Raw genomic sequence first — 19,636 nt, 5'->3', positions numbered from 1 at the left:
AATATTGATGTAGTCTAATCTCACTTTACAGTTGATAAAACTGAGGCCCGAGAGATGGAAGGAACCTGTGGAAGGTCACAAGTTTAAGTGGTACAAGTAAGATTTGAGCCCAGGTCTTCAGACTCTCAACTATTGTTCTTTGTCCCAGTGACTTTGTTTTTTGCCTTAGAAGGCAGAAATAGAAGTAGAAGCAATGAATGAGAAGTTGCAAAGAGGCAAATTCAGCCTTGGTGCAAATAGAGACTTGTATGTAATTTAGAACTATCAAACATTATGAGCTGCTTTAGGAGGTAATGGGTTCCCTCAATCCTAGGTCTTCAAGAAAAGACTTGAGTGTTCTAGAGGAGATTTTTAGGGCATGTATGGTGACTGCAGAGATCCCTTTGAGATCTGAGATTTTGTTATGTCTTAAATTGGAGCAACTAATTTAACTTGTCACTTAGCTAAAAAATTCAGAAGTCTAAAAAATCTAGTTCAGTTCTCTTGCCACTAGATGCTCAATAAATCTCTGTTAAATTGCTTAATGGGGCGGAGGGAGGGAGCTTGATTACTTCTGAGATCCATTTCAGGGCTAGTAGTTCTCTACTATGTCTATTAGGATAAAGGATTAGAGGGTAGGAAAGTAGGTTTTTTCCATTTCCACTCTCATCCAACACATCTTTGATATTCCTCCCATAACAGTCTCATGTTCCTGTCTGGTCATGTCATTCTTGTATTTAAAAAAAAATCTTTATACCTTTTTAACCTCTTATTTTTGCCTGACATTGGAAGACCTCTTCAATGTGGCGCACTATTGGATATCATATTCCTTCCCTCAGAGCAATCTCTGTGTAGTCAAATTGGACTGCTTTCTGGCCAGAGAATATGCCCTGCATGTACTTTCTCCCTCTGTGCCTTGTTCACGCTTTGATTTGTCTGAAATAGCTTCCCTTTCTTTCTTTTCTTTATTGAAATCCTTCCGATCTTTTAGCCCGTTTAATTTTCCTGATCCTTCTTTCAGCAACAGTATTTATCATATATATATATATAAAATAAATTTTTTTAATTAAAGCTTTTTATTTTCAAAACATATGTATGGATAATTTTCAACATTCATCCTTGTACAACTTTGTGTTCCAAATTTTTCCTTCCCTTCCCTCCACCCTCTCCCCAAGATGGCAAATCATCCAATAATAACATGTGCAGTTCTTCTATACATCAAAATAACTTTCTTAACATTGTTTTATATTACTCCATTGTACTTAATGCATTTTTATGTATTATGTTTATCTGTGTAGATTTTTTAAAATTCCTATGCTCGTACTTAAACCTGGAAAAGAACTAGAGTTCATCTAATTCAATCCCCTCATTTTATAAATAAGGAAACTGAGGCTTAAAGAGGTAGATAGATTTGCTGAAATTCATGTAGCTAATAAGAAGCCATGCCAGGATTTAAACCCAAGCCTTCTAAAATCAGTATTCTGTATCACTCTTATCCTTTTGGACAGAAAAAAGAATTCGCGGGGAGGGGTATCTACATGACTGATATCTGTGGTATAGCATCAAGTATTGTTTATAGTATTGAGCAATATTTGCTGAAAGGCTGATATGTAGAGAGAAGGACATAAGTGACCAGCTGTATTTGAAAAAATTGGCATGTATGTGCTATCATGTAAAATGTGTTTCCATATTACTCACAGTTGTGAAAGAGGAAACATTAAAAAGGGGGAGGAAAAAACATGAAAAAAGTATGCTTCAGGCTGCATTCAGAGTCAATTCTTTTTTTTTTTTTTGTCTTAATATTATTTTTTCTAGTTGCATATAAACGTAGTTTTCAACATTCATCTTTATAAGATTTTGAGCTCCACATTTTTCTCTCTCCCTCTCTATCCTCCTCAAGTCAGAAAGCAATCTGATATAGGCTATACATGCATAGTCATGTTAAACATTTCCACATTAATCATGTTGTGAAAGAAGATTCAGAGCAAAAGGGAAAAGCCACAAGGAAAAAAAAACAACTTCAAGCAGTGAAAATAGTATGCTCTGATCTGCATTCAGACCCCATAATTCTTTTCTCTGTTATGTGGTTATGTAGTCAACATTTTCCATCATGGAGCCCTTGGAATTGTCTTGGATCATTGTATTGCTGAGAAGATTTAAGTCTATCATAGTTGGTCCTTTCACAGTGTTGCTGTTACTATGTAGAGTATTCTCCTAGTTCTACTTATTTCACTTAGCATCAGTTCATGTAGCTCTTTATAGATTTTTCTTTAAAGATTTTTCAAATCTTTATAGATTTGCAAGCAGCAAAGCTACTTGCTTGTCATTTCTTATAGAACGATAGTATTTCATTATATTCATATGCCACAACTTAGCCATTTCCCAATTGATGGGCATCCCTTAAATGTCCCTAAAATAAAAGGAGTACTATAAATATATTTTTTTAAAATATTAGGGGTTTTTTATGATCTTTTTGGAATATAGATCTAATAGTGGTTTGCTAGATAAAAGGTATGGACAATTTTATATCCCTTTGGGCATAATTTCAAATTGCCCTCTAGAGTGGTTTCATTAGTTCACAATTCCAACAGTACATTTGTGTTCCAGTTTTTCCACATTTTCTCCACCATTTATCATTTTCCTTTTCTGTCATATTAATCAATCTGATCAGATCTGAAGTAGTACTTCAGAGTAGTTTTAATTTGCATTTCTCTAATCAGTAGTGATTTAGAGCATTTTTTTTCTTGTGACTATAGATAGCTTTAATTTCATTTGAAAACTCTTAGAGCAGAAATTTTTAAAAATAGTCTTTTATTTTTCCAAATACATGCAAAAATAGTTTTCCATATTTACCTTTGCAAAACCTTGTGTCCCAATTTTTTTTCCCTCTCTCCCAAGATAGCAACAATCCTATATAGGCTAAACATGTGCAGTTTTTAAAAACATATTTTCATATTCTTCATATTATGCCAGAAAAATCAAATCCAAAGAGAAAAAAACAGAAGAAAGAAAAAAAAAAACAACTAGCAAACAAACAATAGCAATAACAGCAAAAGGTAAAAATACTATGCTTTGATCCATATTCACTCTGCATAGTTCTTTCTTTGGATGTTGGTGGCATTTTGAAGTCTATTGAAATTGCCTTGAATTACTGCATAATTGAAAAAAGCCAATTCCTTTATAGTTGATCATCATATAATCTTCTTGTTATTGTGTACAAAGTTCTCATGATTCTACTCACTTCACTTAGTATCAATTCGTGTAACTTTTTCCAGAGCAGATATTCTTAACCTTGGGTTTGTGAACTTTAAAAATATACAACCCCTCTCCCTCTTACCTATACCTGGTTTCTTTTGTAATCTTATGTATTTTAACTTAAAAATACTGGGGTAGTCTATAGGTTTTGTGAGTTTAAAGAGAAGTTACCCAAGTTCTAATCTTTGTTTAGAAGGAAATGGTGTGTGGCATTCATTCCAGTAGTTGTTCATTGATATGCACATTGAGTAGCATGCCTGACTATTTCAAATTTTAAAAATATTGGGCTAGTCCATAAGTTTTACTAGACTGCTGAAGGGATCCATGGCAAAAAAAACTTAAGACCTCTGCCACAGAAGGGCTTCCTAATCTTTCTGATACAAAAAACAGAACTAGAAAAACTTCTGCTTCTCTTTTTCTTCTCTTTTCTGTCTCTCTCCTTCCCTACCCCATAGTTTTTTAATTCTTTTACAGTTGTGTCTATTTGTGACCTCATTTGGGGTTTTGTTGGCAAAGATACTAGAATGTTTTGACATTTCTTTTTCCAACTTATTTTACAGATGAGGAACTGAGATAAGGTTAAGTGACTTGTCCAATGTCACACAGCTAGTAAATAAATATTTGAGATTGTTTTTAAACTCAGATCTTCCTGAGTTCAAGTCCAGGGCTCTATCCACATCGGATATACACATTTTGCTTCACCTCCTCTTACTAAGTCTATTTCTCTGCATAGTGGGTGTTTAATAAACTTTATGTAAAATAAGTGAATGAGGAAAGATAAGTTAGCAAATAGTGGGACTTTTAAACTACTTTCTAGAAATTGGCCTCTTGATTTCAAGGAACATTTGAAGGAATATGTTGTTTTGTCATCTAGAAAGAAGCCTGATTTCTTTGAACATAATGCTACCTTTTAAATGTAAAATTGTGACCCAGACTCATCATCAGGAGAGCATTTATTCCAAATGACTTTTCTTTTATAGTGTTGATGCATGAAGACATTCTTATGACCATTGGCAGGCAGTTTTTGAAGAGGAGAGGTTCAGTTTGATGGTGGATCTTAAGTGATATTGAAGCAGCATATTATAGTGGAAAAGGCCTTGGATTTGTAGTCACAAGACCTGGGTTTGAATCCAGGCTCTGCCCATTGCCTTGCTCTCTTGACTATACAAGTCACTTAATATTTAATATTGACAGATCATTAAGACAAATAGCATTATGTAGTGGATTAAAAAGCTGAATTGGAATTAGGAATAACTAGATTCACATCCTGTTTCTGACAGATTTGACCAAAGTAAGGTCATTTAACTTTTCTGAACATCCATTTTCTTATGTAAAATGAGAATGATTACACCCATAGAACTTACCATACAGAATTACTGGGAGGAAGAAATGAAATGTGCAAAATTAAAGTTCTAATAAATGTCATTGTGGTTATTCTTAAAGTTTCTGAATCAGTAATAATTCATGCATTATTTTCCTCAATAAGCAGTTGTGAACAATATGCTTTATAAACTTTTAAGTCCCACAGAAATGTGTTCTATTTACTAGCCTTATATTCTTACTGATTAAGCTAACAAGTATTTCCAGTTGGCCCATTGTTTTTAAACTACCAGTTTGATTACTCTGCTGCTAGAGCATGCTAGTGTGGTAGATGGAAACAGTAGTACTGATCAAAAAAAACTTGGGGTCAAATATGCTGTATGAACTTTGGTAACTTCTCTTTAAACCTCACTTTTCTCACCCATCAAATACAGTGTTGGACCAGCAGATCTCTGTCCTAGCTCTTAATTTAAAATCTAAATATTTGTTTAGAAGGAAATGGTGTGTGGCATTTATTCCAGTAGTTGTTCATTGATGTGCACATTGAGTAGCATGCCTAAGTGTTTCAAATAAAAAAAAAAAAATCTGAATATAATAAACGTTAAGCAATCATCTTGGGCCAGTGCCTAGCAGTTGTGTGTTCTTAATACTTGTATGCATTTTATCTTGTCATTCACTGACAGTTGAGAAGTTTGGGGACTCATTAACAATCCAGTGCAAATGAGAAAGAATGTACAACAAATAAAAAGAAATAGGCTTCCCTTGCCTCCTAAGGCATAGTGTTTTAATTGATAGTAGAATCCTAAGATTTTTTTGGATCCAGATTCACATCTATATCTGTTAAATGAATCTTGGAGGTAATTTAGTTTAGTTCTGCTGCATTGGTTTGCTTTATTTATGTTTAGTGCTTTTTTTTTTTTTTGCTTAAATTGCATAATTTATTCTTTTTTGATTTTTTTATTAGTACTGAAGTATTATTTGCATTATGCTTTCAAAATGGTGACATTTATAAGCTGTTTAATTTTATTTCTGACTTGTATAAAGCCAGTCAACTCATTTTAAATGTTATTGTTAAATATTTTTAAAAAGAATGTGGGCAGAATATTTTAAATGATTGATTTGCATTGTTAGCTCTACAGATGATAAAGTACTTTTGCTTTATGTAGCTGCATGAAGCTATAGAAGGAATCACTGAACTAGGAATAAGTTATTTTAGCTTCCATTCTTGAGATTGCCACTAAAATAATACTCTATGATATTGGGCTAATTACTCTATCTTTCCTGGTCCCAATTTGAAGAAGTGCGCTCTTTAAGAATCCGAATTGAGATAATAATATGACTGACAGTTTCAGGTGATCAAAAAATCATTCACGCAGAAATGGCATTCAGCCAGAGTATTTTACAATTTACAAAGTTATTCTTCCTTTACAACAACCTGAGAATACAAAGAAAAAATGAAAAATGATCCCTGCCTTTAAGGAATTTAAATTTTACTGGCAGGAGGCATCATCTACATAGAGAAGTAAATAGAACATAATTTAAGGAAGAAAAAAACTAACATTCAGAGGGCATTCTTTTTTTTTTTTTAAACTATAATTCCCCTCTCCCCTACTAATTGATATTATTTTATCTTTTCCAATTACATGTAAAGAGAATTTTTAATATTCATTTTTAATAAAATTTTTCCAAATTTTCTATCTCTAATCTATATTAGTCATATTGTGAAAGAAGAAACAGCGTGTTAAAAAAAATTTACAGTTTGCAAAAGTAAAAAAACACAAAAAATAAAGTGAAAATAGTATTTATTCTTCAATCTGCATTCAGATTGCATTAGTTCATTCTCTTTGGAGATTGATCTTGGATCACTGCATTGCTGAGAAGAGCTGAATCTGTTGTTGATCATCATATAATCTTGCTGTTACTGTGTCAATGTTTTCCTGGTTTTGCTCATTTCACTCAGCGCCAGTTCATGTAAGTTTTTCCAGTCAGCCTGTAGCAGACATTCTTAACCTGACATTTGTGAAGTAGTTTGTAAAAATATTTTGACAACTATATTTCAGCATAATTGATTTCCTTAGCACATAACTGGAATCAGGATCATCTAAATTCAAATACAGCCTTAAGACACCTGTTAGTTATGTGACCCCGGGGCAAATCACTTTTGTCTGATTCGGTTTTCTCATCTGTAAAATGAGGATTATAATAACACCTATCTTCCAGAATTTGATAAAAAAAAAAAGATATTTGTAAAGTGTTTTGCAAACCTTAGAGCACTGCATAAATTTTAGCTATTATTACTGATATATTTAGAAACATTCTGAGAAAGGTCTCCATAGACTTTACCAGATTGTCAAAGTGGTCCATGATGCAAATAAATATCAAGTATCTCTGAACAAGAGGGCTAAAGAATGCCAAGTTTGAAGAACAGTGAGTAGACTAGTTTCCCTGGAATGTTGAGTTTGTGAAGGAGAATAGTATGAAATAAATCTGAAAGATAAGTGGAGGCAGAATTAATAAGACTCATCAGGTGATTGGATATGGGGGAAGGAAAAATAATAGGTGATTATGTTTGTGAAACCTCAGTAATTGGTTCTCTCAACAGAAATAGGGAATTTGATGGTGGAACAGATTGGGGAGGAAAGATAATGGTTTTAGTTACCAAGAGGACTATAGGTATAGATATCCAGTAAGTAATTGGTCATCTGGGTCTTGGATTAAGGAGGCAGATTAGAACTCTGTGGATTTACTAGGAGTCAGCTATAGAGAGATGATAATTGAACCCATGGAAACAGGAAATCACCAAGACAGAAGAGGAATTTTCTTCCTTAAATTGTGTTTTGGTTACTTCTCTGTATATATGAGAGAAAAGAAGGGAAAGAATGAGGGCTCAGGACAACCACTAACAGAAATAATGAGTAATGACCTAGCAAAAGAAACTGGGATCAGGAATAGGCAGTGTAGTGGAGCTCTTTTGTTAACCTAGAGAACACCTGAAATATAGATAATCAAGTAGAGTATAAGTGTAATAGGTAAATTATTGAATAAAACCTCTTGAGTTGAAATTAACAATATACTTTGGGAAAGTTTAACAGCAATTTGTGCTAAAGTTCTGGAAGAAATATTCAGTAGAATGAATATAGTTTGGGATTTGGTTGAACAAGGAAAGAATGTATACTCTGAGTAATGAGTTTGGGAGATTTGGAAAGAAAAATAATAAAAGATTGAGGGGGAAAATATGAAAAGTATAAGAAGATTTGAGTTTTCAAACCATGGAGAGAGATATAAAAATGAACAGAAGGCTTAAGCATATTGAGAGAGTTTAGAGAAGTTTGAATAGAGTGAGAAATGTAGTTGTAATGAAAAATTTGCAGCTTGAATTGAAAGCCAATACAGAAAGGATGGTTAGAAGAAATTTGTTGAAAAAAGTGTTCCGAAGTATGATAATTGGAATATATTACTATCACTTCTTAAATCTTTGACAGGAGATTAGCTAGAAATATGGAACCCATAATTTAATGTTTGGAATAAAAAGCCCTTGTGTAAAATATAGTGCTAAATAATTGAGATTTTGTATGATACCATTTGGAAAATAGATTCAGGTAATTGAATATATGTGCTCCTAGATTTTATTGTACTATGTGACATTAAGAGAAATTGGGAAAATATATGGATCAGGAAACTTGTTAGTTGTGTGATTTTAAGCCAAGTTAAAGTTAACTCAGTAATTTGATTTGTAATCTGTATAAATTTGATGTCTAACATTAGTCTGATAATTCATTGTATTAGAAAAATAAAGTCTTAGATTTTGGGGGGTTATAAAAATTTGGGTTACAAATTATAAATTGCTAAAAGACTGATGTAAATATATTTAGACTGACTACTTAGCAGTGAATTAATATTTTTAAGACTTCAAAACCTAGCTCCCTGCCTGGGTTAAAGTGCCACGATTTGATTTTAGTTGAGAATTAGAAATTTCAAAAGTAAAAGATTCAGTCTTCATATTGTGTATCACATTATCCTAAGAATTTTTGTAGCTTTGGTTTTATTCTCTTACTAGTAAGTTCAAATAAGTATCTGGTAGTTGCATCCACTTACCTTTCAGGATAGTATTTAGGGAACCCATATTACACATCTAACACTATAGAAATACTGGTTATTGTGAAAATATTGGTTATTATTATTAGTATTATTAAACAGTATCTTAAGTGTTTTCTTATATTGTTCAAATTGAGAATTATTAATTAAATCCATCTGTGAAAATTCAAAGATTCTGTATGAGGAAGATGAATCAAGTCCTACGAGTATCAAGTCAAACTCTTTAAGCTTTAGCCTGAGCTAAAAACCAGTCCTTCAACTAGAACATTTAAGCAAATAGGTGTGAATTCAGACTGGTAAAGCTTTATACTTTTTAAGTGTTATTAACGTAAAATTAAATACATGTATATATTGTGAAATTTGGTAACAACAACATAGCTAGGAAAATATATTCTCTTGCAATTTGGATACTATCATTACCTTATAAATTTACTGTTAAAAATATTTTATTTTATTTGGATTTCAATATGGGGGAAAAACCTTTTTAATTATTTTGTCTGATAAGACATTTTGACATGGTTATAAGTTTATTTCAAATTTGCTAGTGACACGTTCTAAATTTTATAATGCTTAGATCTAAGAACTACAAAGATGGAAATACCTACCACCCCTGGTTAAAATGAAAGTTCATAGATCAGTTTTATGTGAATTCCCTTTAAATTTGTTCAGAATGATTTTCTGTATAAAGAAATTTAGAGTTGCATTCAGATGAACTGAGGTAGCCTGACTAGAGATGGGTTTTACTTTTTTTTTTTTTCAAATCTATAATACAGTTTATGATATTGTGCAGATATAGTTTTTGAAATGGCTACTTTTCTAATCTAGATGTTGTTACAGTATGAACCGAACAAAAAAGGGAAAGAAAAATTTTGCAAACTATTAATATTCTGAAGTACTTGTAGTAAAGAGGAAACTTCATCTAAAATTATTTGGTTATCTTTTATGAAAATTGTGAGCTTATAGGTTTAGTTATTAAAGATTATTATGATAACACCAACTGGGATGGTCTATACTAAAGTTACATTTTAACCTACTTAGTCTAAACAAACTCCAATTTTAAAGATTTATTTTCACATTAAGGGTTGAATAAGAGAGAAATTTCTGTCAGTTTAGAGGTTTCCAGCTGTATTCATGAATTGTAATTGGTTATCTTTTCACATTAGGATAAGTTTTATGATGTTTTTGAGAAAGAAATACTAGTAAAAAGGAATATTAAGTAAAAATATTTTGTGTGGTTTTTTAAAAGACTAATAAATTTATTTTTTAGCCACTTCATTGCAACAATTTGATTATTGACAATAATCGTGTTCAACTCTACTGTGATTAGTGGGACTTTGCAAGTTGAGGTGAAGCCTTTTGGGACTTGAATATTTTTTTTTTCTTGCTGAGGCAATTGGGGTTAAGTGACTTGCCCATGGTCACACAACTAGGAAGTGTTAAATGTCTGAGATCAAATTTGATCAGGTCCTCCTGACTTCAGGGCTAGTGCTCTATCCACTGCACCACCTAGCTGCCCCTTGAATATTCTTTTTGAGCTTCATTTTTAGTTTTGTTCAAATATAGTTCCACTGCTTCAAAAAAAATTTCAGCATCTCAGTAGGAGTAACATTTGAAATCTAAGGCCAGTGGGCTATCTGTCCCTAGTTTATTTAAAAAAAAAAAAAAAAAAAGTTGAGGGTGACCTTGGGAAAGCTATACTTGGATTTTTTTAAATTATCTTCCTCTACAAAAAATCTTCCCACCTGGTTAATTCTGAGCTTGACTATGTTATGTTTACATCCCTATTTTCTTCTGCCCTCTCATTATCTCCTCTTATAGAAAATCTCTCTAACCAGGGTAGGAGAAGTTGTAGTTTTTATGGTGAATCTCTTACTGTTTTCAATCTGAGACTATAATCCATACTTGTTTTAGATGATCTTTAATAACTGAATCCACCAAGTGCTATGATTGTTGGAGCTTGCTTTTTAAGACATTATGGGACTATAATTAATATTAATCTGAGTCTGATTCCAGGTATAATCATCAAGAAATGCTATTGAGCCAATGATCCATGATGCCAGTAACCCTATGGGGGTGACATCTTTGAATTGCTGGTGGAGTTCTCATGGGAAAGGCTGGGAGAACGACTCTTGGCATGGGCTGAGGTAGGATTCTCCTGACTCGATTTCCCCAGTATGCATTTCCTCTTGAATGGAATGTTTCCCACCTGGCTAACTTCATGCCTGGCTATGACATATTCTCAATACAATTGGCGGCTACCTTTATGACTCTTACCTGGGATTAGCATGAAATTAGGGAAGCTTTTTTTCCCCTTACTGTAGCTATGTCCCTATTTTCATTTTAGGCAGATTTCTGTATAATGACAGGTGATCAATTTAAACACAATATTAAATCTTTATTTCACAGGTCAAGACTGGAGCACTTCTGAGCTACGATAATAAGATGCAGATATTAGATATTAGTGCTTTCTATATCCTAAACAATCAAGTAGATGAGTTTTTGTTTTTGACATTTGCTTACTACTAGTTATATCATTGTATATAAGATAAGTTTCTCTATTATCTCACAATGGTATGGGGATAATTGCCAGTGATGTAAGGATTTGTAAAACCAGAATATAATTCTGCTGTTTAGTGAGATTAATATGACATTTTCTATTTTGTGTTAGAGAATTTTAGTACAGTTAGTTATATTAAAAGAAGAGTGACTTGTGGTCTATCTTGTGTTACCTTAGAGAGATATTTAGTTTTACCTAGGGTTATTCATTTGAATGTAGTTAGTAATTGTAAACAACTTATTTGATAAGTATTTTTCTGTAACTGATTATTTAGCATATTTCTACATTGTTTCACCGAACCTTTTATTGCAATTGAAGATAATTTACCAAGTTTTAAATGAATTCATTCTTGTATCAGCAGTCATCTAATAAAAAGGGTTTGGTTATTAGTTCCTTAACAGAATCTTATCGCCTTATCTTTAGGAAAAGAGCTAAAGCAGCTTAAGCAGCTAAAAGTAAATAATGAAATAAATAGCTAGAGTGAAAATTTTGTTTTTGTTGACAAATTTATTTTAAGAATTAGTAATAACAAGATTGTTATATATGTGCCAAATTTTAAAATTGGGTGCAAAAATTTTCTAATTTTTCAGTTATTTGAATTCCTTAAATAGATCAATACAACACTTTGCTAACCTATATCACAAGACAATTATAAGCAATAATGAAGTTCCTTCTCTTTCTGGGACTTGAATCTGAGGTGAAGAATGAAATAGATGAACACCAGAAGTTAAATAATTGTGGAATCAATGCCACTTGAAAAGATACTCTTTAGCTTACATAACTTCATTGGCAGATAATAAATTCATAATCAGAAAGGCTCATTGTACAGATCAGATGCTATCCTTTTTCTTAGATGATTCCTTCAGCTTGTTAGGTCCAAATATCTGTTTTAGATAAAGATAGAAGTAATGAATATGGAAAGATATGAATTCTCTGGTTTAGAAATTCCTAATTTGGGCTTATTAGAGTTGTAAGGGTTGAGCTAATATTGTCTATCTCATGTAGTTGTTGACAAAGCAAACTTGCATTGTATTAAGATCTATTTTGTAAGAGATTTTAATGGAAAGGGGGATCTGTACTACTGACCTGAATTGGAGAAGCAAATCCACTAAAAGTTGCTCTGAAGCCTGAACCAATGATCTCTAAAAAAAGATTTCTAAAGGACCAGAGGACTGCAGATGTTTCCAAAAACTAGATAACTATATGAGATGAGATAACTGAGGCCTAAGATATAATGGACAGTGGGAATGGGCTACTGAAAAAGATTGCACCATTATCCTCTGTAAGACCTGCTTGCCAAAGGGGACTGCCCCCAGTAGCTCCTGTCAATCCTCTCACATTGTTTCTCATTATAAGGTTCATAGTTTAAAACTCTTGAGTGATTTAGTAAGCAGATTACATCTTTCAAGTGAATGGGGGAGGGGGGGATAAGTTACTTTACTATATATTATTATTAAACTGGGATCTGGACTTTTCTCCTTTTCTCTTTCCTCATTCCTCATTATTATAACTCTTGTTAAAGGCATTCTCTGAAGCATATGACTGATTGATGACATTACTCCTGGCTCTCAAAAAGCATGCTTTTCAATCTTGGACAGGACTCCATCTAAGTAGGAGACCTAACTTCTCTTTAGAGTATAAATAGAATCCGGTGTGGGTTAGTCCTTATGCTGGAGAAAGGAACCCTGCCCTTAAACCTTCCATTAGAGTTTAGAGTATCCCGGCTCATAATGGAAAAATTAATCAGAGAAGTCTGGATGGAGATGCATCCTCCCGTCCAAATTGCTAGAAGCTACTAAGTCTCATGGTCATGTCACATTTTCAGCAGGAGGGGCTGAAGACTTCCACCCACCTCCTTATTAAATGTCCACCAGTCAGGACTTGTCAAAGACATTCTCTTTTAGAAAGTTATTTAAGGCTCTCAGGGTCTCCATTGGGGGTCTTTGGTTATTGAGAGAAACCAGTGATCATCAATTTATCGATTGCCAGCTAGCCTGATTATAAGTTTATCCAGAAACTTATCTTTTGAGATTTTTCATTCTTTTCATGTTTTGGTGGCGGTTCTCTTCTCCCTCTATACTACTTCATTTGGTAGTCCCATCAGCTTCTATGGATTTAATTAACATTTCTATATTGTTGATTCTCAAATCTACATTTTTCTTCCTTGGTTTTTCTCCTAAACCCCAATTTTGCATCACCCAGCTGCCTTTCAGACATCTCATACTGGAAGTCTCGTTGACATCTTAAATTCAAATGTCCAAAATAAAACTCATTATCTTTCCCTCTAAGTCTAACTCCCTTTCTAACTTCCCTATTATAATTGAGGACAACGCCATTCCACCAATCCCTCAGACTTGTAACCTAGGAGTCATCCTGGATTCTTCACTATCTCTCCCTCCCTTCCCCTCAACTCCCTATATATCCCTATGTGTCTCCTTCCGTCATCTGACACTACCACCACTCTAATGCAGACCCTTGGCACCTCAGAGTTTGAATACTACCATAAGACTATTGAAGTCTCTGCTTGCCTTAAGTTTCTCCCCATTCTCTGTTAATTATTTCTTGTTCATCCTATATATAGTTTGTATATATTTACTTACATATTGGCTCTCCTGATAGATTGTAAATTCCTTGAGTAGTACTGTCTTTTGCCTCTTTTTATAACCCCTACTTTTAGCTCACATAATAAACACTGAATAAATATTTATTGAATTAAATAGGCAGTAATGAATGGGATAAAAAAGAAAAAGAGATTTAATATTGGGTGGAGGGCAGAAAGGATAGTAAAAGGGATAATCAAGATTACATAGAAGGTATACATAAAATAAAGACGAAATAACTTGGGAATAGAGATAAAATAATTTGTCCAATCATACAGCATGTTCATTTGCCTCAAACCCAAATGTCTTTATTCTCAAATGATCATTTTTTACTTTTTGCCTGTTGGGTTTGGCTTCGATTCAAGGAAAGTTTTCTATCTTGAATTGACGTTTTGTATGATTAGGGGTTGTATTGTTAAATGAAAAAATATTTTAATTTTTATAACTATGCATTATTCTTCTTTTGCAAATAATGCTAATTTGTCTTATCTGCAACTATAGAACTTGGTAAATTATTTAAGTAGGAATATCAACCTGTTGATTTGTAAACATTGCAGCAGACCTTCATTACTGTCATCTAAGAAGTTGTGCTTTGGGGTATTGTGTGCTTAAGTTCATCTCTTTTCCCTCAGAAATGTAATTGTTGAAGAGACGGAGTGTATAGTGGAAAGAATACTGAACTTGGAAAAGGAAAATCAAGTCAATAAAAGCATCTCTCACTCATTTAAATCATGGAATAGTATGCTTAAAGTGAAAAAGTACCCAATAGATCATATCCAGCCTCCTGATTTTATAGAGAAGGAAACTGAGATAAAGATAGTTAAAGAGTCTTTCCCAAGGGTTACACAAGTGGTAAATGATAGAACCTGGATTCCTACACAGATCGTCATCTTCCAAATCCTGTATTCTTTTAACTTTTAATTGTTCTATAGTTTACATTAAGCATATAGTAAGAGATAAGATCCTTTATCTCCAAAGAACCTAAATTAACTTAACAATGTTCTCTTTGCCATTTCATAGGATTTAGGATTGATAGGCATCTTAGAAATCATTTAGTCCAGAGAAATGAATCACCCTCATTTTATACATGATCACAGGTAGGTGGTGCTGTGGATAAAGTGCTGGACTTAGAATCTGGAAGTTCTTGAGTTCAAATGTGACTTCAGACATTTATTAACTATTATCCTGGGCAAGTCAATTGCCTCAGTTTCTTCAGCTGCAAAATGGATATAATACCTGTACCTCCTTCATAGAGTTATTTATTCTCTCCCTCCGCTTTATAAGTGAAGAAACTGAGACTAAGAGACTGTTTTGACTTAGCTAAGGTCACATGAGTAGTAAAATAACAGAATAACAATTTACATTCCAGTTCCTCTGACTCTATTCCTAGTTCTCTATCCACTATACTGTCCAAATCTGCCTTCTTTCCATTTGGGATGCTGCCAAACTCCTGAGTTTTTGAAGTTGTAAGGGGACTCTGCTAAAGTTATTTTGGAATTCAAAGCTTTTCTGATGACATTGTCCACTCAGCTTAGATTTATAAAGCACTTCTCATATTCTAGGTGTGTTCGAGGTGCAGGAGGAGATACAGAGAGAGTTTGATGAGACATGGTCTCTATTCCCGTAAAAGGGCATGTCCCAATAAACACAATGACAGTTAATGTAAATATACATTAGAAAGCAATAAGTAAATTTGAGGAGTAAAGTATTCTAAAATCAGATGAGGAAAGATTGTGCAACTATTGGTGATTAGCCTTCACTCATATGGTTACTGTTCTAGATTTTGGGTTGTAAGGTATGTACAAATAGTCACTGTCATAGAGAACTATTTAAAATTACATGTTAAAGAAACCTAGATTTCAATCAAGGACAAATCATAGAATTATGGAATATCAGAGCTAGAATGGGCCTTAGTCACTTGGTCCAAAACTCTTTATAAATTAAAAAAATTGAGTCCCAGAGATGTTACTTGACTAATAATTACAAAGGTAAATTTTTTGAGGGAGAGAAGATGGGATGGTAGAGGGGGCTAGATGAGTGATTTCCTTGATATAGGGAACTTCCGAGAAGAGACTCCTTTGAGCTATTGCACATTGGAGCCTGATTTTCTATGAAGAGAGGATTACCTGGTGCATTGAGGTGTTAGGTGACTTGCCCAGTCATGCCACCAGTATGTATCAGAAGCAGGTTTTAGTTCAGGTATTTCTGATTTTAAGGCTGGTTCTCTATGCATATTGCATTGCTTCTTATTCCTATTATGCTAACCACTCATTTATATAGCTCTTTAAGATTGGCCAATGGCCTGACTCGCCCCTAACCTTGTGATCTAAATTATATTCTCCCCTTTTTGCAGAAAGAAAACAGGTTTTTTTGAGAATTTAAGTGATTTGACTGTGACTACATAATCTTCAAGGGTCTGAAATGGGATGTGAATCCTGATTTCACCATCAACAAGCATTATGTGTAATAGAGAAAAACTAGAAGAGTAGGGTGAAGCAAGAATGCCCATTATCACCACAGTTACTCAATATTATACTAGAAATGTTAGCTATAGCAGTAAGAGAAGAAAAAAAAATTGAAGAAATTAGAATAGGGAATGAGGAAATAAAATTTTCACTCTTGGCTGATAATTTGATAATATGCTTAGAGAATCAACTAAAAAATTAGTTGAAGTAGTTAACTTGTAAAGTTGCGAGATATAAATCCATATAAATCATCAGCATTTCTATACATTACCAAGAAAGTCTAGTAGAAAGAAATAGAAAGAGAAATTCTATTTAAAATATCTGTGTGTAGGTAGCATGAAGAACTTGGGAGTCTACCTGCCAGAACAAACCCAAGAAATTTATTAATACGATTACAAAACATTTTTTATAAAAAGCCAGATTTAAACAGGTGGGAAAACCAGTTGCTCATACAAGTAGGCTGAGCCACTATAATAAAAATGACAATTCTATCTAAATTTGTTTATTCAGTGCCATAACAGTCAAATTACCAAAACATTCTTTATTATAGAGTTAGAAAAAAATCATAAAGTTCATCTGGAAGAACAAAAAGTCAAAAATATCAAGGGAATCAGTGAAAAAGGTGTGAAGGATGGTGGCTCAGCTGTACCATGTTCATATCTCAAACTGAATGGAAAATGGGAATCATACTGGTTAAGAAATATAGTGGATCAGTGGAATAGATTAGGTAAATGACCATAGTGATCTAGTATTTGTTTGATAAGCCCAAAGACCCAGCTTTTGGAACAAGAACTCATTTGACAACTGGAAAACAGTATGGCAGAAACTAGATGTAAACCCAACATCATACACTATATACCATATATATACCAAGATAAGGTCAAAATAGATACATGATTTAGGCAAAAAGGATGATACCATAAATGAATTAGGAGAGCAAAGAATCTTGTCAGATTTATGAAGAAAGGGAGAATTCATAACCAAATGAGAAATAAATTGAATAATTTTGATTACATTAAATTAAAAAGGTTTTGTGTAAACAAAATCAATGCAGTCAGAATAAGAAGGAAAACAAAAATGGGGAGAGAAGTGAAATTTATGGCAAATTTCTTCGAAAAAGGTTTTATATTTTATCAGCATAGAGGGAACTGTGAAAAATTTATAAGAATACAAGTCATTTCCCAATTGACAAATGGTCAAAGGATAAAAATAGTATTTTTTTTTTCACAAGAAAAAAAGTATATTAAAAAATGTCATATAGTTATATGAAAAAATGTTTTTAAATCACTATTGATTAGAGAAATGCAAATTAAAACAGCTGAGTTCCCACTTCACACCTATTATATTGGTTAATACACTAGAAAAGGAAAATGAGAAATGTTGATGGGGATGTAGGAAAATTGGGGCACTAATGCATTATTGGTGGAGGTGTGAATTAGTCCAACCATTTTAGAGAACAATTTGGAACAACACCCAAAGGTAATCTAATCAAAATAGTCATACCCTTTGATCTAACAAGTCCATTACTATGAATTCCAAAGATGGTTTTTTTTTGTTTTTATTTTTAAATTAAAAAAAAAATTGTACAAAAATATTTATATCACACCTCTTTGAGGTGGCAAAGACTTGGAAACTGAAGGAATAACCATCAGTTGAGGAATGGCTAAACAAATTGTAGTATATGATAGTAATGGAATATTGTACCATAAGAAATGATAAATAGGCTGATTTCTGAAAAGCCAGAACTGATAGTCAAAAGACTTGAACTGATACAAAATGAAGTGAGTAGAACCAGGAGGATGTTGTACACAGTAACAGCAATATTGTAGATGATTGATTAATTGTGGCTTACTTAGTTTTCTCAGCAATGCAGTGATCAGGACAGTCTTAAAGGACTCATGATGAAAAATGCTATCCACATCTGGGAAGAGAATTGATGGAGTCTGAATACAGACCAAACTATGTTGTCTTTTCATTTTATTTAAATTTTTTTTTTTTTTTTACTCTGTTTCTTTCATAATATGGCTAGTATGGAAATACATTTTATATAATTTTTAAAAACTCTTGATATCAAATCCCAATTCCACATTTATTGGCTTTCTGGTTAGAGAAATGTCAGTTTCTTTACTTCTAGGGACTTCAGCTTCCTCACCTTTTAAAAAAGGTAATATAATGTTCATAGAGTTATAAATAATTTTAGTACTGCAAGAAAAATCATGGGTCATCTAGTTCCCAGCTTGATTGGGAATCCCAACTGTGATTCATGACCCCATGGGAGGTCTTATAACTAAATGTGAGGGTTGATTTATGATGATTATGATTTATTATCAGTAAATGTTTGATTTATATACCTGTTTTCTATACCTGTATATTTGGGGTCACATTAAAATTTTGAGGGAGAAAAAGAGTTATAAGTAGAAAAAAGTTTTAAGAAGCTCTGATTCTAGCTCAGCTGATTAATTTATAGTGAGACTGTAGGGCCAGAGAGATTGTTAAGTGATTTGGCTGAGATAAAGATAAAATAGTGGCAGAAGCAGCATTTGAACCCAAGACCTCTGACTCCACACCTATTGTAACATGGTAGCATGATTTCTATAATACTCCCTCATTAAAAATTTGTGAGAGTCATGGTACAATGGAAAGAACAGTGTTTCTAAAGAAGGACTTAGGTTTAAATCCTGCCTTTGACACTATATGTGTGACAGGGGCAAGTCACTTAACCTCCAGCTTCAATTTCTTCATCTATAAAATGAGGGGTTGGACTATGCCATCTGAAGTTCCTTATTGCTCTGAATCCCATGATTCTATTAATTCAAGTACTCTGTAAATGTGAATTATTATTACTTATTGCTATTATCATTTTTTAACTCTGGGTATACTTTTGTTGTGTATGCTCTAACTGTTCCTAATATTCCCTTTTCTTTTTTTGGAAGGGTCAGATGACTTGTCTGCAAAACTCTGGGATGTGAGCACAGGACAGTGTATATATGGCATACAGACTCACACTTGTGCTGCTGTGAAGTTTGATGAACAGAAACTTGTAACAGGATCCTTTGATAACACAGTAGCCTGTTGGGAATGGAGTTCAGGAGCCCGAACCCAACACTTCCGAGGACACACAGGTGCAGGTATGGTTTTTTAAATCCATGTCTTTGTCTGGGGCCAAGAAAGATAATTTCCTTTTTATATATGCCATTCTTTTTCAATGGTAGTTACAGGACATTTCCCTTTATTTGTACTGTTAATATTTTCCCTGCCCATAGTATGGAGGTGGGGAGGAAAGGCTGATCTAAATTAATATGTTGATTTTCTTTAAATTTTGGGAAATGAGATTTTAAAATGAGGGATTGAAGCTCTCTACTGGA

The 19,636-nt window shown here is 33.2% G+C and overlaps 1 protein-coding gene across 2 annotated transcripts in view; it reads left to right on the top strand.

The window, feature by feature from the left end:
* The window catches only part of FBXW2 (F-box and WD repeat domain containing 2), a 34,998-nt gene that overhangs the window by 5,465 nt on the left and 9,897 nt on the right, over window positions 1–19,636 (top strand). For both annotated transcript variants that reach the window (XM_003757078.4, XM_023507384.2), the window contains one exon: window positions 19,205–19,399. In XM_003757078.4, coding sequence (XP_003757126.2) covers window positions 19,205–19,399 — 195 coding nt within the window. The remainder of the gene's footprint in view (window positions 1–19,204; window positions 19,400–19,636) is intronic.

This window comes from Sarcophilus harrisii, chromosome 2 (genome assembly GCF_902635505.1).
Source record: "Sarcophilus harrisii chromosome 2, mSarHar1.11, whole genome shotgun sequence".
NCBI classification, from domain to species: domain Eukaryota; kingdom Metazoa; phylum Chordata; class Mammalia; order Dasyuromorphia; family Dasyuridae; genus Sarcophilus; species Sarcophilus harrisii.
Note: the sequence above shows the minus strand (reverse complement) of the source record. Positions and strands in the feature narration are given on the sequence as shown.